Source organism: Podarcis gaigeae, assembly GCF_964106915.1.
Source record: "Podarcis gaigeae genome assembly, chromosome: 8".
Taxonomy (NCBI): domain Eukaryota; kingdom Metazoa; phylum Chordata; class Lepidosauria; order Squamata; family Lacertidae; genus Podarcis; species Podarcis gaigeae.
Window position 1 is genome coordinate 13,520,749 of NC_139684.1, and position 27,981 is coordinate 13,548,729.

General features: G+C 47.7%; 1 protein-coding gene across 5 annotated transcripts in view; it reads right to left on the minus strand.

The window, feature by feature from the left end:
- PAX7 (paired box 7) overlaps nt 1–27,981 on the minus strand; it is a 172,372-nt gene that overhangs the window by 58,439 nt on the left and 85,952 nt on the right. For all 5 annotated transcript variants that reach the window (XM_083750251.1, XM_083750248.1, XM_083750250.1 and 2 more), the window contains 3 exons: nt 22,504–22,703; nt 2,917–3,082; nt 781–974 (listed from right to left, as the gene is read on the minus strand). In XM_083750251.1, coding sequence (XP_083606377.1) covers nt 781–974; nt 2,917–3,082; nt 22,504–22,703 — 560 coding nt within the window. The remainder of the gene's footprint in view (nt 1–780; nt 975–2,916; nt 3,083–22,503; nt 22,704–27,981) is intronic.

The following is a 27,981-nucleotide window of genomic DNA, read 5'->3' on the forward strand; positions in this document are numbered from 1 at the left end:
GTTAATTTGTCTGCAAAGTCACATCTCAAAGCAGCTTAAGGAAAAAACCTTCATGGCAAATCACAAAAAACAAGGCTGACCATTACATCTGTAGATCAACAGCAAATCCTAAAACCAGCTGTGCCAGCAAGCCAAAGTCCTGAAGGCGTAAGAGGGCCTTTACTCAGTGTCTGCATTGCAACAGAATCGGGGCTAAGCAGACATTGTGGGATGTCCTCAAATATGTGGTGGCACTTTGTTAAAGGTCCTTCCTTCCTTCCTTGAAGGGCTCCGTTTCCGTCTTTGACTGGGTGACCTGGCAATGCCACAGATCTAAAACTAGTTCAGCCTCAGCTGCAGACCTGTAGAATTGTTTAACTGCCTAAGAACTAGTAACTGGGTTTGCTTCTTTCCTCCACCCTTCCAATCCCCTTTCCTTTTGTGTCGCGGCTATTAGATTGCAAGCTTGAGGAAAGGGAATCATTTCCGATATTGGTAAGCAACTCTGGGAGTCTTCTGAGGAAGAGTGGGGGGAAATAAGAAACGGGGAACCTGTAGCTTTCAAAGTATTGTTGGACTCCAAATTCCATCAGCCAGCGTAGGGTTGATGGGAGCTGTCGTCCAACGCCTTCTGGAGGGCTGCAGGCTGCCTATGCCGGCTTTATACAATAAGCAAATGAACAAAACGCTGCGGCGCTCAACTAAGGACACGTGGGAACAGCCATGCGTTCTCCCAGTTTCCTCACGCACCGCCTACAGTTTAGGCCGGAGGCAATAGCAAAACACAGGTGAGCATCCTACCTGGGGAGAGAGGCCATTGCTGACAGGGTTCATGTGATTGGCAGGAGCTGCGGGGTTCATGAAGCTGTCAGAGTAGGTGGAGAAGCCGTGTCGGGTCCCGTAGGCGGAGCTGGAGTCGGCGGCAGCAGCCAACCCTCCCTGGTGCATGGTGGATGGTGGGAGAGGCTGGGGTCTGTGCACAGTGCTGCCCCCATCTGTGGGGAAAAGAAGCACTGGGTTAGAAGTGGTGGCTGTCATCACCTAACCATCACTGTGTTCCTTTGGGGAAAGGCTGGCAGGATGGAGGCGCCATCTTGACCTGAGGCCCAGTGGCGTAGCGTGGGTTGTCAGCACCCGGGACAAGGCAAGTAATTTGCGCACCGTAACCCGTGGATTTGCGCCCCCTAACCCGTGGATTTGCGCCCCCTAACCCTAACCCCCAGATGTTGCGGCCGGTGCGGCCGGCCCCCCCCTGCACCCCCCATGCTACGCCACTGCTGAGGCCCAAATCATGTTCCCACCATCTGTTTCAGTGGAGATCTGGTCCATTGGGGTGAATGGGGCTTCTTTCTTACAACTAGTCCAGCGGGTGGCCTTGCCTGTCACCTTCCCCCTCCTCATCAAGTTGGAAGGGACCCTGAGGATCATCCAGTCTGACCCCCTCCAGTCAGTGGCGTAGCGTGGGGATACAGGGGGGGGGGGGCGGCCGCACTGGGCACAACATCTGGGGGTTAGGGTTAGGGGGCGCAAATTACTTGCCTTGCCCCGGGTGCTGACAACCCACGCTACGCCACTGCCTCCAGTGCAGGAATATGCACCTGTCCCTTATGGGAATCGAACCTGCAACCTTGGCATTATCAGCAGCATGCTCTAATCAACTGAGCTATCCACTTTTCTGCTTGACCCATGCTTTCTAGGGATGAGTCTATGCGGTTTCTCCCTTGCCCCACTCCTTTCTCAGGGAAAACCAATTTAGCACTAAACCGAAGCAAACTATCTGCTTTGATGTACTGCTCTGAACGTTGTTAGTAACCTCCTGTTATTTTCTCATGCCCAGCTGTGGAAAGCTGTCCCTGTTGCTAAAGTGAAGGGGGGGCATGTTATAGATTTGGTTGGGACCCCCTCTAAAGCCTAGAAATTAATAAATGGTAGGATTTTGATTGTTTGGGCTGTGAAGCAAGAAATATAAGCTGCAGAGGAATTCGCTAGGGCCGTTAAGAAACAGAGCCACCAGGAGCCACTGGCAATGCAAGAAGAACTCCTTCCCCCTTGCCCCAAGGTGTGAACAGAAACTGTGGATTTGGGTAAAGGCTGGAAGAGACTTTTACCAGGAGATGGCGGGGATGGAACTTGCAGCCGCCAGTCTACAGAGCAGGAGACAACACAAATTGCTGGTTGCCAAGTGGTTTTCCCCAGGGGAAAGCAGTGGGAACAGAGGGATTGTGGGTAAGCCCTGAGTCTCAGTGTTGGCCCATGAAGAACTCAACTATCATTTGCTCTGGCTCAGCCAATCCCTGGCTCTGCCCACTCTGTGCCAGTCAGACTAGGAACTGGGAGAACCAGGGTTCAAATTCCAACGTTCTGTCGTGAATTTCACTGGGTGATTCTGGGCCAGTCCCTGCCTTTCAGCCTAAACCCCCTCACAGGATTGTTGTGGGGATTAAACAAGGAGGGATGGGTGGCACCATGCCTGCCACCTTGAGGTTTGATCTAAACGCCATCCATCAACCTGTTGGTTTCTGTGTGTTGCCACTGTGCAGTGCTTTGGAGTCACAAGACTCTGTTTTGTATTCCAGACCTTCCAGGCTGTTGGAAGTCTCATAGAAGACAGGAGGCGGATGTGATGTTTACTGGTTTCCTGTTCCTTTGTGGTTCAGTTGCTCTCTGCTCTCACAGAGAGAGGATGTATTTCTTTTCTGTCTGCGTAGCTTAGTAATAAAACTCTTAGCATGTAGCTCATATTTCTCGCCCTTCCCTGTGCTGGATACTCTGCGTAATGGGAACATGCTTGGAGCCTTATCAGAGGCTCAGGTCATTAATTACCATGGGAGGAGAGAATGGAGGCGATTCCGGAGGAGTCGCTCGGTCGAACACAGGTTCCGACACAACCCACCCATCGAAACAACCCACTTCCCCACCCAAGCCCGGAGCACCCACCTTGGGATAGGGTGGTGGTTGGGTAAGTTGAATCTGGCAGCTGGTAAGGAGGCAAAGTGGGCATCCCAGTCGGGGGGAAGCCCCCCGGCAACAGGTGATTGAATGCTGCCAGCTGATTGGCCCCGGCCTGCTTGCGCCACCGTGCCCGCCGGTTGCTGAACCACACCTGGGAGAAGGGAGAGAGGAAGGCAGGAAGTTATGGGGGAAAACACATGTCAAGGGGTTGAACCCGAGACCTTCTGCATGCAAAGAAGGGTCTCTGTCCCCTGAGCTATGGACTCTCCACATTGTCATTGTCAAGGGAGCAAGTGCCACGAATGATCTGACGCCCTGGCACCATCACCACCTGCCGCAACCAGTGCCGGATTTACGTATAAGCTAAACAAGCTATAGCTTAGGGCCCCACTCTCTTGCCCCCCCCATTATGAGTCTTTGTAAATTGTGTTTCTAAAGGAACTTTCGTTATTGCCAAATTCCAATGTGTTTGCATTATTAAGTTTATGAATAAAAAACCATTTTAAGTTAGAGCTTAATAATTATTTCACATTAATATACTCTTCTTAATTGTATTTCACTATTAATATACTTCTTAATTGTATTTCAGTTCAACAACTACTTTGATAAAATACATATTTTGTTATGTGCAAAAGGCTTTAGATAGGTCCATAAATTGCCATATAGCATATATTCAACACCAAAAACACGGACAATTTGTTGTTGACAAAGGACAGCTGGACATATAAAGCGCCCCATTACCTTCAGTAGCTTAGGGCCTCATCAAACCTAAATCTGGCCCTGATGGCAAACCATCTTTTCTAAAAGCCTATTCTTGCACAGGCTCCATGCAAAACAAAAAATGGCCACTAGGTGTCAGGACAGAGCAGGCCAGCAAACTGAAAGGCCCTCCTTTGGCCCCCGTCTGCCAGTGGCCGACCACTGTCTTATTATCAGTCCCCGAAAATCCTATTGGATTAGCAGAGCCGACTCTGGCCTACCAGGGCCATTTCTGCCCTTCCGAATTATTTTCTGGCAATCCATGCTTCCTTTAAAAGCTAGCCAATTTAGTATCATAGAGTTGGAAGGAACCTTACAAATAACATCTTGTCCAACCCCCTGAAATGCAGGAATCGTAGCTAAACAAACCCTCCACATTCTCTCCCCATCCATTTCCCCTCCTGATAAATGCTGGTGCGCAATTATCTGAGCCAATCAAATTGTACCATATGCATTCCAGCTGCAATCTGTGTCTGTTTTTTAATTTTATTTATTTATTTTAAAAAACCTCATTTTCAATTGAATCCAAAAACTCTCAGGGCTGATCCTGGTTTGAGAAGGGGACGGGGCTAAGCTTTCGAGACAGTTGAGAATGCAGCTGCCGAGTTCTCCAGGGCCTAGAGGTCTGGGAGACCTGATTGAATTTCACAGCAACAGGAGAGGGCCTGGCAGAGGGGGGAGGTGGAATTGGATAACAACACAAAACCCCTAAAAGCTGGATGGGCGGTGGAGAAGTTGAGTTGGGGAGCTTGATCTGTGTGTTTCTAGTAAAGGTTTGGTTTCGACTCCGAGCATGTTGAGAAGACCAAGCGGGGATAGTTAGCTCTCCCTTTGGTACTCACATTGATCCACCCCTTTCTAAATGAGATGTTGGGTCTGTTGCAACCTAGGACCTCCTGGAGGCAAAGAAGATGCTCTTCCACTGGGATATGTCTCTTCCCCATCCATAGAACAGGAAACTGCTTTATACAGCGTCAGACTCTTGGTCCATCGGGCTCAGCACTGCCTACACTGACTGGCAGCTACTCCCCAGGGTTTCAAACAGGGAATCCTTCCCAGCCCTACCTAGAGATGCTGCAAAAGACTAGGGAATTCTGCATACAAAGCAGGTGCTCTACCACCGAGTTATGGCCCCTTATTTAAAAACAAAGCAAGATTCTAGTCCCCATAAAAAGGGTAAAGGGACCCCTGACCATTAGGTCCAGACGTGACCGATTCTGGGGTTGTGGCGCTCATCTCGCTTTATTGGCCGAGGGAGCCGGCATACAGCTTCCGGGTCCTGTGGCCATCATGACTAAGCCGCTTCTGGCGAACCAGAGCAGCGAATGGAAACGCCGTTTACCTTCCCACCAGAGTGGTACCTATTTATCTACTTGCACTTGACATGCTTTCAAACTGTTAGGTTGGCAGGAGCAGGGACCGAGCAACGGGAGCTCATGCCGTCGCAGGGATTCAAACTGCCAACCTTCTGATCGGCAAGTCCTAGGCTCTGTGGTTTAACCCACAGTGCCACCCGTGTCCTTTCTAGTCCCCATAGTTTGGAATAAAAATATTGGTTTAGATAGGAACAGCTACCTTATCCTGAGTCAGACCATGAGTCCATCAAGCTCACATTTGTCAACACTGGCTGGTAACAATGGCTTTCCAGGGTTTCAGGTAGGGATCCTTTTCCCAGCCTTGCCTGGGGTTGCGTGCCGGGATCTGAACCCAGGACCTTCTGCATGCAAAGCAAGTGCTCTACCGCTGAGCTATGGCCTGTCCCCTTGAGAAATGCCCAGCAGCGGACTGAATTTTGGAGTTTTCATGAGCAAATGGAGGGGCCACAGCAAAGTGGCAGAACATCTACTTTTGCACCCATATGGAAGAAACTGTAATGGGAAACTCAGGTGACTTGAGTCTCATTGCATCTGCAGTCACTGGGTGAATGGATGAGGACTTTAATTTAAATTGCAGCCCTCTGGAGATTGAGGGCTACATTACGCTCTTGCTGGTCATGTTGTGTGGATGCCTGATGATCATTTTCCATAGCAACTACTCTATTCTGAACTTAAAAATGGAAAGTGTGATGCTGGTGGTCAACAAAAGAGGTTTAAAGACTGTCTCAAGGAAAATCTAGAAATATACAGTATAAACACTGACAACTGGGAAACACTGGCCTGCGAGTGCTCCGGTTGGAGAACAGCCTTGATCAAAGGTGTCATGGGCTTTAAAGGCACTCAGGACGCAAGGGAGAAACGTGCTAAGAGGAAGGCACGCTTGGCAAATCCACACCATGATCAATTCCCACCCGGAAACCAATGTCCCCACTGTGGAAGGATGTGTGGATCCAGAATTGGCCTCCACAGTCACTTACGGACTCAATGTTAAAAGCGTGTTTATGGAAGACAATCTTACTCAGCTACGAGGGATCGCTAAAGAAGTCCCATAGGGATAATTTTCACCAGCAACTCTCACACACAGATGCAGAGATGTGGATTGGGCAATGCGGTCAGGGAATTTGACCTATTTGTGTGTGTGCAGGTGGTTATGTGTACACATGGGGCAGCCCTGTTCAGGGAAGTTTTTAACGTGTGATATTTTATTGTATTTTTGGTTTTTATGGAAGCCGCCCAGAGTGGCTGGGGAGGCCCAGCCAGATGGGCGGGGTATAAATAATAAATTATTATTATTATTATTATTATTATTATTATTATTATGGAACTCAAACCCTTTCAGCTGACTCCACATCTCCATCAAAGCAAGTGTATTAAGTTTGTGTTGTGGTTGACAAGCTAAATGCATTCCCAGCAGGTTAAGGTAAAGGTAAAGGTACCCCTGCCTGTACGGGCCAGTCTTGACAGACTCTGGGGTTGTGCGCCCATCTCACTCAAGAGGCCAGGGGCCAGCGCTGTCCGGAGACACTTCCGGGTCACATGGCCAGTGTGACATCGCTGCTCTGGCGAGCCAGAGCCGCACACGGAAACGCCGTTTACCTTCCCGCTGGTAAGCGGTCCCTATTTATCTACTTGCACCCGGAGGTGCTTTCGAACTGCTAGGTTGGCAGGCGCTGGGACCGAGCAGCGGGAGCGCACCCCGCCGCAGGGATTCGAACCGCCGACCTTTCGATCGGCAAGTCCTAGGCGCTGAGGCTTTAACCCACAGCGCCACCTGCGTTAGGGACAAGCAAAAGAGAGAGCTTGCTTACCTCCATGGACCCTAAACCTATGGTGAGAATGGGGAACATGGTGCCTTCCAGCTGTTATGAAGGTATCTAGGGGCAGTAAAGGCAAGTGATGGTCAGAGTTGTGATGGAGGTAAGGTAAAGGTAAAGGGACCCCTGACCATTAGGTCCAATTGTGGTCGACTCTGGGGTTGCGGTGCTCATCTCGCTCTATTGGCCGAGGAAGCCAGCATACAGAATCCAGGTAATTTGGCCAGCATGACTAAGCCACTTCTGGCGAACCAGAGCAGCACACGGAAACGCCGTTTAACTTCCCGCCGGAGCGGTACCTATTTATCTACTTGCACTTTGACGTGCTTTTGAACTGCTAGGTTGGCAGGAGCAGGGACCGAGCAACAGGAACTCACCCCGTTGCAGGGATTCAAACCGCTGACTTTCTGATCAGCAAGTCCTAGGCTCTGTGGTTTAACCCACAGCGCCACCCGCGTCCTGTGATGGAGGTAGCTTGGGGCAATAAAGGCAAGCTATGGTCTAGTTCAGGTATGGAGAACCAGTGGTCCTCAAGCTGTTGTTGAACCACAAATCCCATCACCCTTGGCCACTTGCCATGAAGTCTGATGGGTGTTGGGAGTCCAGCAACAACTGAAGGGCTGCAGGTTCTCCATGCTTGAACTAGATGGTCATTTGGCTTTACTGCCCCTACTGATCTCCGTCAAAACCATGCCTTCTTCTAATGCAGGGATGGGGGACCTGTGGCCATCTGGATGTTGTTGTAGTCTAACTCTCCCATCACCCTGACAGTTGGCCATGCTGGCAGCTGGGACTGATGGGAGCCGAGGTCTGACAACATCTGGAGCCCGAATCCCTGAACTACACCATCACTTGCCTTTACTGTCCCTAGCAAATTTCAGCATAACTCTAATCCCTTTTAATGCAGCATTTCAGACAGGGGTTCTCTCCCAGCTCTACCTGAAGATACCAGGAGCTGAACCTGGGACCCCCTGCATTCAAAGCAGATGTTCTACCACTGAGCTACAGCCCTTCCTTAAATTCATTACACTCACTGGAAAATTTCAGGCGATTTTCATATCCTTTTGTGCCATTAGGATAACTGGATTTAATACTGTTAGGATTTTCACCTTGTTGATTAAGGACAAGGAACCACGAAACCAAAGACTGTTTCTCCAGCAGAAGCTAGCTGGATAACTCCAGGAAACTGAGGCAGATATGCTATGATGCAAGAGTCCTTTGGGACACATCCAGCTCCTTTATTTCTTCGACTGCCACTAATCATGGAGGTTTCATGGGCTTGCCATGGCTAATATCCTTTCAAGGGACCTGTCTTCCGTCCCGCAAGAAGATTCAAAATACATCCCTGACATTTGTGCTGGCAATATTCCCCTCCCTCTCGCCAATTCTTTGAAAGGTGGCTGGAGAGACTTTTTTTTTTGAAGGAAAAAAGAGATGTGCTTATAAATCAGTTTATTGGCGGTTAAAATATACAGGATTGAGCGTCAAGAAGGAAATGCAAGACCCACTTCAAAGGGAACCTGTTTCCACTCCACCACAGTGAAGGTTTTATCAGCCACTAAAAAGATTCTCTTGCCAGGGGAATCGGGTTACCCAAAAGAGAGAGAGAGAGAGTTAATCCCAGAGTGACCGTCAATTTCTTCAGATATCAAACTCGCACTGTGAAGACGGGGGAGAGGAGTGAGGAGGCAGCCCAGAGGGATTCTGGCCCCCTTGCCCCATAGGATTGTTCCTGGCTTGGGGGGCAGTGTTACCCAAAAGACCACTTTCACCAATGATGACATGGGTCATACTCACACCATAGATTTAATGCATTCATTAGGACACCCTTTTAAATAGACTTCTCCCAAAGAATTGCGGGAGCTGTGGTTCATTAAAGGTGCTGAGAGGTTCATTAAAGGTGCTCTCCTTACACAGAGCTACAGTTCCCAGAGTTCCCTGGGAAGAAGTGTTGGCCATTAAACTGCTCTGGGAGGGGAAGAGGGATCTCATACATCTGAAGAGTTGGAAGGGCCCAACTCATCTAGCCCAACTCCCTGCGATACAACAACTTTCGGAACCTTTAACAACTACAACTCCTAGAATTCTTTTTTTATTTTTTGGCAGTGGGGAGGGGCGTGACTGGTGTAGATATGGACATAGCGAGGCATCTGCCAGGGCTTTACACACCTACAGGGTCCCACTGATAAGAGTCCCCCCCCCACCAGACCTGCTCGTTCTGCTCACCATTGAAACCCACCGTCCACCTGTCCCGCAGCTTCTGACTTGTGGTGGTGAGGAGGAAGAGGCCATGGAGATGCCACTTCCTGCCTCACTCATTGGTTGTCTGCCTGGAGAGCCAACAGGTGGCACAGTGATGAAGAGCAGGGGTAGGGAAGCCTTTGCAACCTGAGGGCCACTTTCAACCTTCTGAAGGGCCACACAGATCTCTTAGATCCAGTGACAAGGGCTTTGTGTTTGGGGTGAGGAGCCCAGTGGCATCACTCTGCTGAAGGCTCCTTGAAGTCTGACTTCAGACTCTGTTCCCTAACACAGGTGGGACCTCCCCTCACAAATATGATACGTGGAATGAAGACACTGTTTTAAACAAACTCTTCTCCCAACCATGGAGGACAGACTCCCTTCAAAAGATGTCCTCCTTTCCCACTTCCACTCTGCTCTGACTTCTGTTATTGCCATCTGCCAGAAACAGATGGCAAACTCCTCGGGTGAGGAGGTGTAAATCATTAGCTGAAGAAACTTGCCTATAAAAACACAGCCCTGTCACCTCAGTGCAAAACACATCAACTGGGTGTGGGCGACATTGCTCCTTTTCAGAGGTTTCCTCTCCCCAAAGCCATTTCAAAGAGGATCAGGCTGATTCGTGGTGGAAAAGACGGATACCACTATCTTCTAACCATGACAGCTATGTTTTCCCTTCCCATTTGGCACAAGAGACCCTTAGAATTTAAGGATTAAATCAGAGTGATACCAGCCTATTAGGAGTTACTAAGCAAGCAGGGTGGTGTCACAGATGGCTATGTCAGCCAATGAGCTTTGGCAAAAAGACAACCATCACTGAGGGCAAGTGAAGTCATCTGAGAGTCAGGGCAATGGCAATGAAAAGCCCAATGGTTCTGCACAGAACTGTAGAGTTGGAACAGACCCTGAGGATCATCTAGTCCAACCCCCTGCAATGCAGGAATATGCAGTTGTCCCATGCAGGGGATTGAACCTGCAACCTTGGTGTTATCAGCGCCACGCTCTAACCAACTGAGCTATCCAGGCTGTCATAGAGTGTAGAAAGCTGGGAGTCAAATCTAAACATTGCTGTGGATCTCCCCTGCCCTCAGATTCTCTCCTTGTGAATGGTGGATGAAATTGATGGACTATGCAGAACTGGATAAATTAACAGGAAGGATTCGAAACCTGCGGGACCAGAGATTCTTAGAAGACTGGAGTAAATATATGAACTACTGTATTTGAAAAGAAATAGTAATGAACAGAATATGCTAGTAGGATTGCAAGAAGTTTTGTAAGGAGGACTATTTGAAATATTACAAGAAAGATTATGCGGAGAATTGATCATTAAGAGTAATAGAGAAATTAAGAAATGCAGAATAAGTGATAAAGAAGGTGCTGATGGAAGTCAAAAATATTGTATAAAATAAGAAGTTATGTTAAATGACTGTTGAAATGTTTTTAAAAAACTAATAATTTTTTTTAAAAAAACAACAAATTCTCTCCTTGCTAGAAATCATAATACACTTCAGATTTTTGTACACTAACTTGGAGCCATTGTCAGACACTTCTCGCTTCCTGACCCCCTTTCACAGCACCCTGGGACTTAACTGGAGGGCTTCTAACTCTCATAGCAGTTTAGCAGTGCGATGCTGCAAAGCAAAATATTACATGTGCTCAGGGCGTACTCTGCTCGATGCAAGGGGGACCTGAGGTGTGGTCGACAGTTGTTTCCGCTCTCTCCCAACCCAGCAGCTGCACAGACCCTTCCCTGCTGGGATGGGGCTGGAATAAATTAGACCGGCTCTGGGTCACCTCCCACAATTTGTCAGGCAAGGAGGGGGAAAGGGAGGTCAGGTGGAGATCTTCTTGCAAGGGGATGGGGAGAGAAGAGAAGTCCCGTTGGGAGCCTCCTTAGCTTAATGAGGACTTGATGTTGAGGGAAGATAGATGGGAGGGTAAGCAAGCTGGTTAAGTGGAAACAGAGAGAAGAGACTCGTCTTCCCAGAAATGATCTGTCATCTTGGTTTCTCTACATTTGTAGAAACAGGCAAGGGCTGAAGCCTTGAGCTCACCAGCCAACACGTTGGACTTTCCAACACCACAAGTTGTGGAGGGTTGAAGACTTGTTGCTGATTTTGCAGCAGTAGTCCTGTCTCCAGTGTCCCAGAGCTGGTCAATCGGCATGAAAGGGGAGCTTTTGAGCCACTGAGAAGGAAGTCAATTTTGGCAGGAGCCAATCAGCGAGAAGGCTGTTGAGTAGGCCATGGAGGACTGATTCCTTGGGTCACTCTGGAGAAGGACAGTGAGGAGGAGCTGTTCTGGATGCTCCAAAACTGAGCATTTAGGAATACCAAAAACATGAGTTTCAAGGGAGTGGTGCAAGTTCTGTCAGTATGATAGAACTTCACGGAAAACGCAACTTAAGTCACTCCAATATAAGATCTTGAAGCATCGCCCAGGTATGTGTACAGATGAATAATAGAATAAAAAACCTGTAGAGTTGGAAGGGACCCTAAGGGTTAGGGTTCCCCTAAAGGTTCCCCAAACTTTGGTCTCCAGCTGTTTTTGGACCACAGTTGCCATCTTCCCTGACCACTGGTCCTACAAGCTAGGGATGATGGGAGTTGTAGTCCAAAAACAGCTGGAAACCCTGGTCCAGCTGAAAGTCAACACCTGGAGATCTGCATTGATTGTTGCAATGCATCCCAAGTTATTATTATTGTATATTCTTAGGTTGCATCATCTTGAAAGGTTGTGCATAACCTTGGTTGCATAGGTTGCATAACCTTGAAAGGTTAGAACAGGGTATGGCTGTGATTATCCACTCCCCATCACCCTTCAGCTCCTGTCTCCTGTCCATCCAAGCCATTGGAGGAGGCTGCCGCGCAGTGACAGAAGATCCCATGTCCAATCCCTGGCTTTTCTAGGTTGGGCTGGGAGAGATTCCACCCTACCTGGAAGCCCTGTCAGTATAGACTAGAAGGAGCTGGATGACCCAAGTGGCTGACTCACTGCTTTCTTTGTTCCTGTTGAAATCAGCCCTTTATTCAGAATGGACTCTCCTTCATTGGAAGTGTTTAAATAGAAGTTGGACGGCCATCTGCCAGCGATTCTTTAGCTGTTATTCCTGCATCGCCGGGGGTTGGACTAGATGACCCCCGGGGTCCCTTCTGACTCCACAATTCTATGAGTCTATAATTTATTCTCTTACTATTCTGCTGTGCCATCAGGATCCCCATGACTTCTCTCTGGTTTTAAGATTCTATAATGTTAACCCTGAGGGTTATTTCGTAGTAGGATGCCTGATGTGCATACAGAAGGCCACGAGTTCAAATCCCGACATTTGGGAAATACTCTCTGTCTGAAACTATGGAAAGCTGCTGCCAGTCAGTGCAGACAGTATTGAGCTAGAAGGGCAAGTGGTCTGATTTGGTGAAAGGCCACTTCTTACGAAGCCTGGGCACCTTGCACCCAGCTGGAAAGGGCTGGTGTGAGTTCAGGAGTTCAGGGGACAAGGAGAGAAAGCAAGCACCAGGAACTGGAATGCTGGAAGAATTTGGGGGTGCAAGATGCGTCTACCTGATTTGATTTGGGGTAGCAGACATGGCTTCCTTTGGCTCTAGTTATCCTCTGTTGGCTTGCATGTTTGGAAATGGACAAAATGTTCCCAACAAATGCTGTTACTACATCTCTTGCAATTTTTCCTTAAGAAACCAAACCCCGGGTCCTTCTGCTCTTGAAACCTCTCCTCACTTGGAGCTGAACCTTGGAAGATTCAAGACAGACAAAAGGCGGTACAGTGGTACCTCGGAAGTCAAACGCAATCCGTTCTGAAGTCCGTTCGACTTCCAAAATGTTCAGAAACCAAGGCACGGTTTCCGACTGGCTGCAGGAAGCTCCTGCAGCCAATCGGAAGCTGCGGAAGCTGCACCGGACGTTTGGGTTCCAAAGAACGTTTGCAAACTGGAACACCGGAATATTGCAGCGTTCGGGAGCCAAAATGTTTGAATCACAAGCCGTTCAGGATCCGAGATACGACTGTAGTTGACAAAGAGCAGCATTAAACGCCCACAAGAGGCAGGCACAATGACCAGCTCGGATGGCTTTAAAAGAGGATTTGACAAATTCATGGAGGACAGTGAGCCCATGCGTAGCTTCTTGCCAGAAATGGCTATACTCTACTTCTGGTGTCATGAGTCACCAACACTTCTGAATCCTAGTTGCTGGAAACTACAGGAAGGGAGAGGGCTCTTGCCTACAGGCCTCCCATTGGGGCATTTGGTTGGCCGTTGTGAGAACAGAATACAGTGGTGCCTCACAAGACGAAATTAATTCGTTCCGCAAGTTTTTTCTTCTTGCGAGTTTTTCGTCTTGTGAAGCACGGTTTCCCATAGGAATGCATTGAAAATCAATCAATGCGTTCCTATGGAGACTGTCCGGGGACAGAGGGGAAGCGCCGCGCGCGCCTTCCCCTCTGTCCCCGGAGATTGCGGGGCTGGCAACGGGGAGAAGCGATCTTGCTTCAAAAGAGGTCCGGGGACAGTGGGGAAGATGCGCTGAGCTTCCCTGCTATGCCCGGAGCTTGCGGGGCAAGCTTCGTTTTGCAAAGCAAGCCCCTAGGGAAATGCGTCTTGCGAAGCGGCTAAGAAAACGAAAAACTCCTTCGTCTAGTGAGTTTTTCGTCTTCTGAGGCGTTCATCTTGAGGGGTACCACTGTACTGGGCTCAATGGGGCCCCTTTGGCCTAACCCAGCAGAGCGCTTTTGGTGTCCTTACGGATTTTTTTTGGACTGCATAAGAATAAAGACTTTTGCACCCTTCACGGCACTCCTGATGGGAACCTCTGCCTGTCTCTCAGTGGGATGCAATTGAAAACCTCATCAATTTTGGGGAGAGGAGAAAAAGAATTAAATTCAAGGTCTCCCACAGGAGGTGGTGGACTCTCCTTCCTTGGAGGTTTTTAAGCAGAGGTTGGGTGGCCATCTGTCATGGATGCTTTAATTGAGATTTCCTGCATTGCAGGGGGTCAGATTAGATGAACCCATGGGGTCCCTTCCAACTATGAAATTCTGTGATTCTATGATCTGCAAATCTCTGCTCAGCCATGAAACTCTCACTGGGTGACCTTGAGCCAGCCGCTGCCTCTCAGTAAAACCCACCTCACAGGATCGTTGGAAGGATAAAATGGGAAAGGAAAGGAGAAGAATCATGTACGCCACCTTGAGCTCCATCGAAGAAAAGTGGGATATAATAATAATAATAATAATAATAATAATAATAATAATAATAATTTATTTATACCCTGCTCATCTGGCTGGGCTTTCCCAGCCACTCTCGGCGGCTTCCAAAAAAATATAAAAATACTGTAATACATCAAACATTAAAAGCTTCCCTAAACAGGGCTGCCTTCAGATGTCTTCTAAAAGTCTGGTAGTTGTTGTTCTCTTTCACATCTGGTGGGAGGGAGTTCCACAGGGAGGGCGCCACTACCGAGAAGGCCCTCTGCCTGGTTCCCTGTAACTTGGCTTCGCGCAGCGAGGGATATAAATGTAACAAACAGACAATAAATGAATAAGGTATGTTGCCAGACCTTTTCAGAAATGGAAAGATGAAGAAGTTCCCGCTAAGAAAAGAATGGATAAGTAAAGCAATGGGTTATGTTGAATCAGCAAAGCTAACAGCTAAAATAAGAGAATCTCCATTTTTGAAGAATGGAAACCTTTTTCGGATGATTTGAAGAAATACTACGACATGAGCAGGTTTTGAACTATGAACAACAGAACAGTTAAAGATTATTGAGTTACATCTATGTTAAAAAAAGGGAAGGCAGGATGCAGCAAAGGGGGAGATAAGAAAAACATGAAGTAAAATGGGATGAGAAGTCAATGATATGTATATAAATTTTACGTGGAACTTTTGGAAATTTGATTAAAAATTTTTTTAAAAAAGGTTGGCAGACTTATTTTTTTCTTCTTCCCCAAAGTTCTACATTGCTTTTGCGGTGCTTCCCCGCCCCCCCCCCTGGCTTTTTCCCTCCCGTCTTCATCAAGAACTTGACGGGCTCAAAATTTGTAGCTCTCGAGAGCCAGTAAAAAGATCTGCTCAGATACGCAGAAAATTTTACAAGTGGGGGTGGTGGGGTGGGAGGGAGAGAGGCGGCTGGCTTAGAAGTGGTGGGAAGAAACCAGTCGTGCCAGCCTGACGGAATGAGAAACCCATCAAGAATGCAAGTGGAGGAACAGCTGCTGAGAGCCTTCTGGCAAAACAGAAGTGGTCGAAGGGCCTTGGAGGATTGGCTTGGATGGTGGTAGCCGGGGTGGGGTGGGGGTTTGCAAACTCCGCTGTCAGATAAAGAAAGGGGATGCCATTCTGGTATGGAGTAATTCAAGATAAAATCTGTAGTTTGGGCATTGCTCTCGAGAGCCTTGAAGCATGTGACGAAAGTTACATACAGTGGTACCTCGGTTTACAAACTTAAACCATTCTGGAAGGCCATTCTTAAACTAAGGTGCGCTTTCCCTAATGAGGCCTCCCGCTGCCTGTGCCCTTCCACTGTTCGGATTCCATATAACACCAGTCTTGAAAGACCTACATTGCTCCCAGTACGTTTCCGAGCACAATTCAAAGTGTTGGTGTTGACCTTTAAAGCCCTAAACGGCCTTGGTCCAGTATATCTGAAGGAGCATCTCCACCCCCATAGTTCTGCCCGGACACTGAGGTCCAGCGCTTCTGGTGGTTCCCTCATTGCGAGAAGCCAAGTTACAGGGAACCAGGCAGAGGGCCTTCTCGGTAGTGGCGCCTGCCCTGTGGAATGCCCTCCCATTAGATGTCAAAGAGATAAACAACTACCTGACATTCAGAAGACATCTTAAGGCAGCCCTGTTCAGGGAAGTTTTTAATGTATGACATATTAGTGTATTTTTGGTCTTTGTGGGAAGCTGCCCAGAGTGGCTGGGGAAACCCAGCCAGATGGGCGGGGTACAAATAATAACTTCTTCTTCTTCTTCTTCTTCTTCTTCTTCTTCTTCTTCTTCTTCTTCTTCTTCTTCTTATTATATTCCGTTCGTAGATCGAGGTAAAATTTGCTAACACTACTTCTGGTTTTGCAGAGTTCTTATACCGAATAGTTCGTAAACAGGGCTGTTCTTAAACTGAGGTACCACTGTATTCCAAATAATCAAGCAGTGGCTCTAGAACCACGAAAGGCAGCGCTTGTTGCTCATACTCTGAGATCCTATTCTCCAGAGGCCTTAGGTATCACAACACCCTACGGAATATCTAAAGGATCTAAAACTCCCCTCCCATGGAAGAGGCTGTATGCTCACGAAATTAAATGCTTTCCCTTCTGCAGATTCTCACATACAGTGGTATCTTGGGTTAAGAACTTAATTCATTCTGCAGATCCGTTCTTAACCTGAAACTGTTCATAACCTGAGGTACCACTTTAGCTAATGGGGCCTCCCGCTGCTGCCGTGCTGCCACTGTGCAATTTCTGTTCTCATCCTGAAGCAAAGTTCTTAACCCGAGGTACTATTTCTGGGTTAGCGGAGTCTGTAACCTGAAGTGTCTGTCACCTGAGGTACCACTGTACAGTGGTACCTCGGTTTAAGAACAGTCCTGTTTACGGACAATTCGGTTTACGAACTCCACAAAACCAGAAGTAGTGTCCCAGTTTGTGAACTTTACCTCAGTCTAAGAATGGAATCTGAATGGCGGATGGGCACCAGCGGTGGGAGGCCTCATTAGAGAAAGTGCGCCCTGGTTTAAGAACGGTTTCGCTTTAAGAACAGACTTCCGGAATGGATTAAGTTTGTAAACCGAGGTACGACTTTACTCCACATCAAGCCCGGTTGTGTTCCTGCAACCAAGGAATACCTGATTCATTGGACCACATTCTCTTAGATTGCTCTTTACACAGCAGACCTTGCCAACTGATGCTGAGCAAAATGTTGGACCTCCGGCCTATAACTCTGAGAAGTCGTCAAATGAGGTTTCTCCTGGCAGATCGGGACAAAGGTATCACTGCCTTAGTAGCTTCGTTTTTAAGCCACAATTTTACCAGAAAGGGTTCCCAACGAACCATCCTTTTGGGGAACAGATAGGGCAAAGCAAACTATCTAAGTGCCCACTATCACAGTGTGACCTTATGACCCTCAACAGCTTCACCCTTGTCCTTTTAATTATCCCAGTGACTTGAAATGTTTTATACTGTGATGCCAATAAAGGTATTTGATTTGATTTGGGTGCCATCTTTTCCTTCTCGCTCTCTTTCGAGAGAGGAGATTCCAACTAAACTTTAGGAAGAGCTTCCTGGTGTTAAGAGTTGTTCAACCGTGGGACATTCCCCTCCTCTTTTTCTCAGGACATCCCTGTGTGGTAGGCTGTGTCTGAGAGCAATTGACTTCCCAAAGGTTCACAGGTGAGTGAGAAATTGGGCCTGGGGGTGGGGTGGGATGCCCCCCTTTCTAAACTCTACAGCAGGCATCCTCAAACTCATCCCTCCAGCTGTTTTGGGACTACAAGTCCCATCATCCCTAGCCAACCAGTGGTCAGGGATGATGGGAATTGTAGTCCCAAAACATCTGGAGGGCCGAGTTTGGGGATGCCTGCCCTACAGGCTTGCCAGGGTGATAGACTTGACCAGTTAAACGTGCATTCACAAAATGAGTTCTAAATAAAAATGGGAACCAAAGCGTACAATCTGGAGCCATAAAAATACAGAACGGTAGCAAAGATCCCCCCCCCAAAAAAATTCAGTAGGCCAGCTTGGCACTGGCTGTAAAGGTAAAGGGACCCCTGACTATTAGGTCCAGTTGTGGCCGATTCTGCGGTTGTAGCGCTCATCTCGCTTTATTGGCCGAGGGAGCCAGCGTACAGCTTCCAGGTCATGTGGCCAGCATGACTAAGCCGCTTCTGGCGAACCAGGGCATCACATGGAAACACCGTTTACCTTCCCACCAGAGTGGTACCTATTTATCTACTTGCACTTTGACATGCTTTCGAACTGCTAGGTGGGCAGGAGCAGGGACCGAGTAACGGGAGCTCACCCCGTCGTGGGGATTCGAACCGCCGACCTTCTGATTGGCAAGTCCTAAGCTCTGTGGTTTAACCCACAGCGCCATCCATGTCCCTGGCACTGGATGTAGAGGCTAGCAAAGCCTATTCAGTTCCAGCAGACACTTTGTTTCTTTAAAAAAGAATCCAGAACTTTTAATCAGATCTGGCTTATGGTTTTTTTTTTTAAAGACCAAAACCAATGGATTCCAATCAGAAGAAAGACGGTTCCAACTAAGCATTAAGTAGAACTTTTGGTCAGTAAGACTTGTTTGGCAGCTGAGCAGATTTTTCTTGGAAATTGGTGGACTCCCCTTCAATGGAAGTTTTTAAGCACAGCTTGGAAGACCATCTGCCAGAGATTCTTTAGCCAGGAGGTTGGACTAGATCAGGCATCTTCAAGAGGTAGATCGTGATCTACCGGTAGATCACTGGACGTCTGTGGCAGATCAGAAAGCTCAACAACTTTGGCTGTCAAGAACAATGGGTAGATCACAGCCAGTATTTTTATTCTGTGAGTAGATCACAGTCTCTTGGGAGTTGGACATGCCTGGATTACATAATCCTTGGGGATCCTTTCCAAATCCACAATCCTACAATTCTATTATTCTGTCTAGCCCCGTCACCCTGACAGCCAAAACTCTTTGGGTAGGAGGAAACAGATTGTAGAGCTGGGAATGTTTCAGAAAAGGGCATTCAAATGATCAAGGGGATAGAGAGACTTCCCTGAGAGGAAGCAGCATTGCAGCATTTGGGGCTTTGTAGTTTACAGAGGAGGTGGGGAGGAGGCCACATGGTGGACATTTATATCACGCATGGCATGGAAAGTGGTCAGAGAGAATTCGTCTCTCTCACATCCGATGAAGCTAAGCGTTGGAAGATTCAGGACAGATAAAAGACAGTCCTTCTTCATGTCATGCGGGGTTAACCTGTGGAACTCACTCCCACTGGAGCCAGTGATGGCCACCAATTTAGAAGGCTTGAAAGGAGGATTAGGCAAATTCATGAACCAGAAGGCTATCACTGGCTACTAGCAGGATGGCTCTGCTCTGGAGGCAACAATGCTTCTGAATATCAGTTGCTAGAAACAGCAGGAAGGGAGCGTGCTCTTGTGTTCAAATCATGCTCCTGGCTTTCCCACAGGCATCTGTGAGACCAGGATGCTGGACTAGATGGGCCATTGCCTGATCCAACTGAAGGCTCTGCATGTTCACAACTGAAACATCAGTTGCGCTTGCCTTCAATCAGTAGCACTTAGCCAGCAACAGCCCAACTATGTGTGGAAATATATTTTTAAAAAATCTTTATTAAGAAACCAAAAATAGAGGAGTCTGCCTGATGCATCTCTGCATGATTTACTGATTGGGCCTGGCCTTTTGTCCAATCAGCTCGTGTAGGAGGCGAGTAATCTTGTTGTCTCTCTGCGGAAGGTCTGAATGGATGCTCCAATCAGTTCCTAGTACACAGATTGGTCAGGCATCAGAGGAGTGTGCCCATCACCTCTCTGCATAAGTTTCTGCTGGAGTGCTCTCATTCCAATCAGCCTCCACTGGGGGTGGGTAATTTTGCAGTGTCTCTGCAGTGCGAGTGATTGCAGCAAAAGGACTCTCTAGAGAGCCTTCCCAATGTGTCTCTGTACAAGTTGCTGCTCAGATTTGCCTCCTTCCAGTCACCTGCACCAGGTGGCTGATGAGGACATCTTCTTCCACATCTGTGCCTACCATGTGATGAGGTTGCTCACACAGAATTGTCTCTTTGTATGAGTTACTGCTCTGGGATTGCCTTGTTCCGATCAGGAAGCATGTTCAGAACAGCAACTCATTAAGAAATGGGGTAGGGGGGTGCTTTCCGAGGGGGGAAATGTGTCTTGCAAGCCAAAAACATGCATGCAGATTTTTGTGCCTATTGCTTTTTAAAAAAATGCAAACTAATGCAAAAAATGGGGTGAACTGAATAAGGAGAAAAATGAGAAATAGGGAAAAAGTCTAAAACATGGATAGGGAAACTAAGGCCCGGGGGCCGGATCTGGCCCAATTGCCTTCTAAATCCAGCCTGCAGACGGTCCGGGAATCAGCGTGTTTTCACATGAGTAGAATGCGCTCTTTTATTTAAAATGCATCTCTGGGTTATTTGTGGAGCCTGCCTGGTGATTTTGCATGAGTAGAATGTGTGATTTAATTTAAAATGCATCTTGTTATTTGCGGGGCATAGGAATTTGTTCATTTTCTCTCTCCAAAATATAGTCCAGCCCCTCACAAGCTCTGAGGGACAGTGGACCGGCCCCCTGCTGAAAATGTTTGCTGACCCCTGGTCTAAAATGAATTAAAATCAGGACACCCTCTCAGCTCTAAGGTCCCCTGGACTTTTAACTGTGCCCTCAAGGAGGGAGGCAGAATTCAAATTTTTCCAAGGAAAAGTCTAGCAACTGGTGTCTTTGTTGTAGACTTTGCCCCCCACCTCTTCCCAGAAGACTTTATTATACTCCCTGATCTGTTCACACTTCTTAGCCTTTCTGCTGATGTGTGTTTGCACACAGTGTGGAGCAGGGGATTTATCCCCAATACATCAGGGAATCCCCTGCGGGGTTATCAAATTGCAATGGGATCACGGTGCCGCTTCAAACCCCACCGTTTGTTTTGGCTCTCGGAAAGGCTCTCCGTAAATTAGCCAAAGTCTGAGCAGTGAGAGGTGGAGAAATAATGCCAGGCTGCATCCGACAGGTGCAGTCCCAGAAAAGGCAGGAAATTCCCCTCCCTCGACTTGGGGGACTTTGGTCAGCTCCATCTGATCAAGCAACTTGCCGTGAATCCCAAATATTCACTGTGACATCTCTCCCCTTCCCACACAGTGCAATGGAGACCCACATGACCTAAAGGCCATCCTCTTCTGCAGTGATTGATTGATTTTTGCTCTATAAGACGCACCAGACCATAAGACGCACTTAGTATTTGGAGGAGGAAAACAAGAAAAAAAATATTCTGAATCTCAGAAGCCAGAACAGCAAGAGGGATCGCTGCGCAGCGAAAGCAGCAATCCCTCTTGCTGTTCTGGCTTCTGGGATAGCTGCGCAGCTTGCATTCGCTCCATAAGACGCACACACATTTCCCCTTACTTTTTAGGAAGGAAAAAGTGAGTATTATAGAGCAAAAAATACGGTAGTTTTTCGTTTCTGGACTTAATGGTCTCACGGCAGGCCACAGTGGAAGGAGTTCCCCACATGTTGGTATAGCTGTGATACTTGCATTGCGGGGGTTCGGCTAGTTGGCGCTTGGGAGTCCCTTTCGACTACAATTCTATGATTTTATAATTGCTCATGTTCCAAAGCACATATTTAACACTTCGCTTCTTGTACTGCCCCCCAACCCAGCCGGGATAGCGATTCACAACTTCCCGATACTCTTATTTGCTGCAAATAAAAGCCACTTTGTACAAAAACGAGCACATGGGACTTTTCCAATGTTTGCCCTACCCAGGGTAGATCTATTGAATTGAATTGCCAATGTATTACGGTATTTTAATATTTTGGTGGAAGCTGCCCAGAGTGGCTGGGGAAGCCCAGCCAGATGGACGGAGTATAAATAAATTATTATTATTATTATTATTATTATTATTATTATTATTATTATGACTAACCGAGGGTCATTTATTTCCAGGGGGTTTCCTCTGAGTGAAGCTTCATTGGCTACAACCCTAACTGAAAACAACAAACCACTTTGAGGCTCATTTTGTAAGCTGCATTGAGGTGTTCTTGATGATGGTGGTGGTGATGATGATAATAATAATAATAATAATAATAATAATAATAATAATAATAATAATTTTATTGTTTATACCCTGCCCATCTGGTTGGGTTTCCCCAGCCACTCTGGGCGACTTCCAGCAAAATATAAAAAATAATAAAAGTTCAGACATTAAAAACTTCCCTGAGCAGAGCTGCTTTCAGATGTTTTCTAAAAGTTCTATAATTCTTTATCTCCCTGACATCTGGTGGGAGGGGAATTCCACAGGGAGGGTGCCATTACCAAGAAGGGCCTTTCAGTGGTGGCTCCCTTGGTTGTGGAATGCCCTCCCTAGTGAAGGGCACCTGTCCCCATCATTTATTAAATTCCAGGAAGAATGCAAAAACATTTGTGTTTCTCCAGGGGTTTGGCGGATGAAGAAGGCAATTTCTGGCTGCCCTGTGATCATTCAATGGAAGGATATTTCCAATGCTTTTAGAATCGATTTTAGAATGTTTTGACTTTGTTTTTTAGAAGTGCATATCTGCATCTGTTTGCCACCCTTGGCTTGTTGGATAGGGAGGGAGGGGTATATATTTAGTAAACGAATAAAGACAATATCCCTTACCTGGACTCTTGCCTCAGTGAGTTTGGTCCTCTGAGCAAGCTCCTCTCGGGTGTAGATGTCTGGGTAATGGGTCCTTTCAAAGGCTTTCTCCAGCTCCTCCAGTTGCTCCGCTGTGAAAGTGGTCCGGCTGCGGCGCTGCTTGCGCTTGAGAGGCAGGTCGGGCTCTGACTCAACATCAGATCCTTCATCCAGCCGGTTGCCTGGTGGGGGGACGAAAATGAGAGATGGAGGCGGATGAAAACACAGGCCAAGCTGGACCCAAAATTAAGAAGCGATAGTGGAAACAATGGCCAACCCTTCTGTAAGACAAGGTGTAGAAGGTGCCTCGGGGGGCATATCCTGGTGTGTGGCAACATACAAACAGAATAAGAGCCTTCAGCTGGATCCGGCCAATGGCCCATCTAGTCCAGCTTCCTGTTCTCACAGTGGCCAACCAAATGCCCCAATGGGAAGTCCACAAGCAGGATTCAAGCACAAGAGCAGTTTCCCCAACAGCACCTCGCATACAAAAGCATTCTTGCCTCTGACCACTACTAGCTATAATGGCTAGTAAGAATTGATAGTCTTCACCTTCTCCATGAATTTGTCCAATCCTCTTTGAAAGCCATCCAAGCTGTTGGCTATCACTGCCTCCTGTAGCAATGAGTTCCATAGTTCAAAGAATGACTTTTTTTATCTGTCCCGAATCAACCCTCCCAGTTCCCCCTGAATGGCCAAAGTTAGGGTTGCATCCAACCAAGTTGCAGGGCCATTGAAATTAATGGATCTACATTCGTCATGTCCAGTTGGTCTACTCTGATCTAAAATAGCACTGGATACAACCCTGATTCTGCACTCCACAGGTGTGGTGGAGGACCAAGTCCCATCATCATTATTGAAATAAGGGCGTGAGGAACCAATGTCCACATGACCGAGGTGTATCGTATTAGGTGGGGAATGTGGGTTGTGTATGTTTCTACTCCCTCTCTCCTACCAGTAGAACTTTTGGATATCCAGTGGAGCTGAATGACAGAAGATTCAAGGCAGACCAAAGGATGAACCTCTTCACACAGCCCATATTTAAACTATGGAACTCAGTTCTGCAGGAAGCAGTGATGGTCACCAAGCTAAAGCTAAAGGTAAAGGGACCATTAGGTCCAGTCGTGACCGACTCTGGGGTTGCGGCGCTCATCTCGCTTTATTGGCCGAGGGAGCCGGCGTACAGCTTCTGGGTCATGTGGCAAGCATGACTAAGCCACTTCTGGCATACCAGAGCAGCACACAGAAACGCCGTTTACCTTCCTGCCAGAGTGGTACCTATTTATCTACTTGCACTTTGACGTGCTTTTGAACTGCTAGGTTGGCAGGAGCAGGGACCGAGCAATGGGAGCTCACCCCATCGCGGGGATTTGAACTGCTGACCTTCTGATCGGCAAGTCCTAGGCTCTGTGGTTTAACCCACAGCGCCACCCGCTTCCCGAGTCACCAAGCTAGATGGCTTTAAAAGAGGATTGGACATATCTGAAGGGGGAGAAGGCTGCCAATGTCTACTAGCCATGGAGGCTATGTCCTGTCCCCCCACCTCACTTTCAGAGGCACTTATGCCTCGGAATACCTGTTAGGGAAACGCAGGAAGGGAGAGGGCTCTTGTGCTGGGGTCTCACTTTTGGATTTCCCATAATGGACATCTGGTTGGCCACTGTGGGAACAAGATGCTGGAATGGCTCGGCGTGCCTTGCTGTTAACCAGAAGGCTGGTGGTCCAAGCCCACTCATAGCAGGACTCTTGCATTGCGGGTGTGTGTGTGTTGGACTAGATGATCCTTGGGAATCCCTTCCAGCTATCCTTCTATGCCATGACTAAACAGGCCACTGGCCTGATCCAACCCAGCTTCCTGCAGAGCCTCCCTTCCTCTACTCTCTGCACACTAATTACACACACATTTTTTAAAACTACCATTTCATAGCCGAACACACAAAAAGAGGAGAGATTTTCTCCCATTCTCCCCTCCCTCCGCTGGACTTCCAACACCTCCCCCCTCCAGCACTCCTGGGAGGCCCTTAAAGTTAAATTAATCAACAGGATTAGGTAGAAATTGGTCACACCAAGACCCTCCAGGCTCTGATGGAACTCTTGAGGCGCACCAAGGACCTGCTGTCTTGTCTCCAAGCACCCTGGTGCCGTCTGGAAGGATTCGCCGTCCAGCCCAGACATGGAGGCGCATTTATTAACCTGGAGATCGGATTGCCAGTTGATTCGGAGGTGGGGGGGGGAAGGGGTTAGCGGCAGGCAGAGAGTGTGGGTTAGGCACATCTTAAGATAATGTGGCTCTCCCCCCCCCACTCTCCCTTTCTTCTGCTTTCCCCCTCATGGTCCCATCTGGACTGCCTTAATCCCTGCACCCCTAAAGGTCTCTTCGATAGCCCACCAAATCTTTCGTGCTGTGGAACGGCAGACCTAACCAGGAAGGGATGTTCGCCAACTCTGAAGATGCGAGCCTTGCCAGTTTGTTTATTTTGCACCAGGCTGAATTCCCTACCCCAGCTTGGTTGAATGAATGCCATGAGCAAATTCTGCACGTACCCTCCCCTCCAAAGAATCCCGGGAACTGTGGTTTGCTAAGGGTGCTGGGATTTGTAGTTTGGCGAGGGGTAAACTCCAGTTCCCGGGATTTATTTTTAATTTTAATTTTTGCAAGGGATGTGTACTTTAATTTGACGGTGTGTATACAGCTCAAGACAAAAGGAAGCACTACTTCCGACACGGCATGATGGATAACTCGCTCCTATCCACGTCTGCTCAGAAGCAAGCCCCGCGGAGCTCAGTTTGGCTTTCTCCAGAGTAGACACACATATAGCATTGGGCTGAGAATTTCAGAAATCATGGTGGCAAGCTTCTTCTCAGAGGTACGCTATTCTGGCATCAAGTGGGGACAGAACAGCAATAGTGGCACAAAATTTGATGGCTTAAATCAGGGATCGCCGACATCCTGCTTGCTGGTTTCCCATAAGCCACAGGTTGGCCAGTGTTGTAAGAAGATGCTAGACCAGATGGGCCACTGGATTGCTAGGAGGCAAGTTGCCATATCTCTTTTTAAATCTGCCCTTTATTCAGAGCCATGAAGACCAGAATCTTACTTTATTGTTAGGGGGAAAGCCATAGCTCAGTGGCAGAGCACCTGCTACACACATAAATGGTCCCAAGCTCAATCCCTGAGATATCTAGGGAGGACTGTGGTTGTCAGATCTGAAACCCCGGAGTCAGCCTAGACACTACTGAGCTAAATGGATCAAGAGTTCCATGTCTCTATGAAGACTAGATCCTTGCATTATTTTTAGGTGAAGGTCCATAGCTCAGTGGTGGAGCAACCACTTTGCCTGCAGAAGGTCCCAGATTCATTTCTTGGCATTTCCAGAGAGGGCTGGGAGATCCCACTGCCTGAAACCCTGGAAAGCCATTGCTGCCAGTCAGTGTAGGAAATACTGAGCTCTATGGCCCAATGATCTGGCTCAGTATAAGGCCGCTCCCCATGTTGCAATGATTGCTTTCTATCCTTGCTCACCAGCTGGACCAGATCAGAACTTATTCTCGGAGAGAGTAAATAAAGCCATCTTGCTTTTCTGGTTAAAAAAATTAATTAGTGGGCACCCCTAGCTTACCTCCCCCCCTTCTTCCAGGGAGGTGGCACAACTGTCCAGTGGTTCTCACCCCCTTTGACTGTCATTCTTCTCGGACTCTGATGACAGGACACTGCCAAACCCATCAAAACGCAAATGATACCTTAAACCGGAGGAAAGAAGGTGGCAGAGCAACTAGGATGATCGAAAATAATTATTATTTTTGAAATGCAGTAAAAAGGCAAAACACAAAACACAACCTAGCTGTGCTTCTCATCCCCAGATACTGTTTCTCTCCAAGACTGTCTGGACAGATCACTGAACCCCAAATGAGAAAGAGGAGAGCAACTGCAAGAATTTACAGACTTCGGCTTTTGCAGAAAAACTGCACACCATCTGTGAGTTCCTAGGGTGCTGGACAATCCTTTTGTGTCATCTGGTGGGATTTTATTTCCTGCGCTTCAGACTTAGATGCTTAACATTCACCTTTCACGCCAGCCCGGAAAACAGGGATGCATTGATATATAATGATGAGGCATATTTTCTAAATAATGGGGGGTGGGGGGAAATGTTTGCTTTGTACATGGTATGATGTAATGCCCTGCTACCAGCCTTTTGGGTTGTTAGTAATGTTAATAAAAAGCTGTCACATGGAAGATGGAGCAAGTTTGTTTTCTGCTGTTCCGGAGGGCAGGACTCGAACCAACAGCTTCAAACAACAAGAAAGGAGATTCCAAGTGAACATTAGGAAGAACTTCCTGACATTAACAGAGGTGGCGGATGCTCTTTCATTGGCTGTTTCTAAGCAGAGGTTGGGTGGCCGTCTGTCATGGATACTTTAGTTGAGATTCCTGCATTGCTGGGGGTTGGACTAGATGACCCGTGGGGTCCCTTCCAACTCTGCAATTGTATGAAAGCTTTGCAACAGGGCAGGGGGGAGGGGGAAAGCGATGTGGGTGGAAGAAGATTTCTGCAGAATAAAAATGCACCCCTTCTCTCCTATACTCACACTCATCAGCCAAAATCATGTTTTTAAATCTCAAGACTAGGGCAGGAGAGCTATTGCTAGGGTGGACACACCATTGCATTGTCCTCCCTGGCCCTACAAATCCATAGAGAACCAGTCGCCTACGCCTGCTACTCATCTTGGCTTCCCTTTTCTCCATCTGTCGCTCCTTGCAGCAACACTCACCCTCCCAAAAAAACAAACAAACCACCCTCCTTCATCCAATTTTGATTACAGTTTAACATAGTTTAAGGTTTGGTGGCGTGAAGCCGCAGACAGAAAAACCAATCGCGTAATCGTTGATATGCGTTTTAATCTAGTAATGCAGCCCGGGCGGAATGAGAGGGCTCACGTCGGTGAGGTGGTCCGGGAATTCCAAACAGACAGGGCGGCTGGCCTCGGAAAATGGAAAGAAAAAAAAAGTCATTTACAGCTCAGCTGGGGACCGGTGTGCTCAGCAACGCATTAAAGCATTGGGGGCCTTTTTTCCAGAGATATGAGGCTGCTTCTCCTCCTCCTCCCAGGCACTGAACTGGTCAGCTGTAACAGAGTGGCATTGGAAGGTAATGCCCGCGATGGAGTTGGGAGAACTTGGAAATTTGACTAAACAGAGGGACAGTTCTCCGTGAAGAGAGCGGGGGGAGGAGATGTGGGTTTGTATGTGGAATGGGGACTAACCTAGACAGCATCTTAAAAAGCAGAGACATCACCTTGCCAACAAAGGTCAGTACAGTATAGTTAAAGCTATGGTTTTCCCACTAGTAATGTATGGAAGTGAGAGCTGGACCATAAAGAAGGCTGATCGCTGAAGAATTGATGCTTTTGAATTAAGGTGCTGGAGGAGACTCTTGAAGTCCCATGGATTACAAAAATATC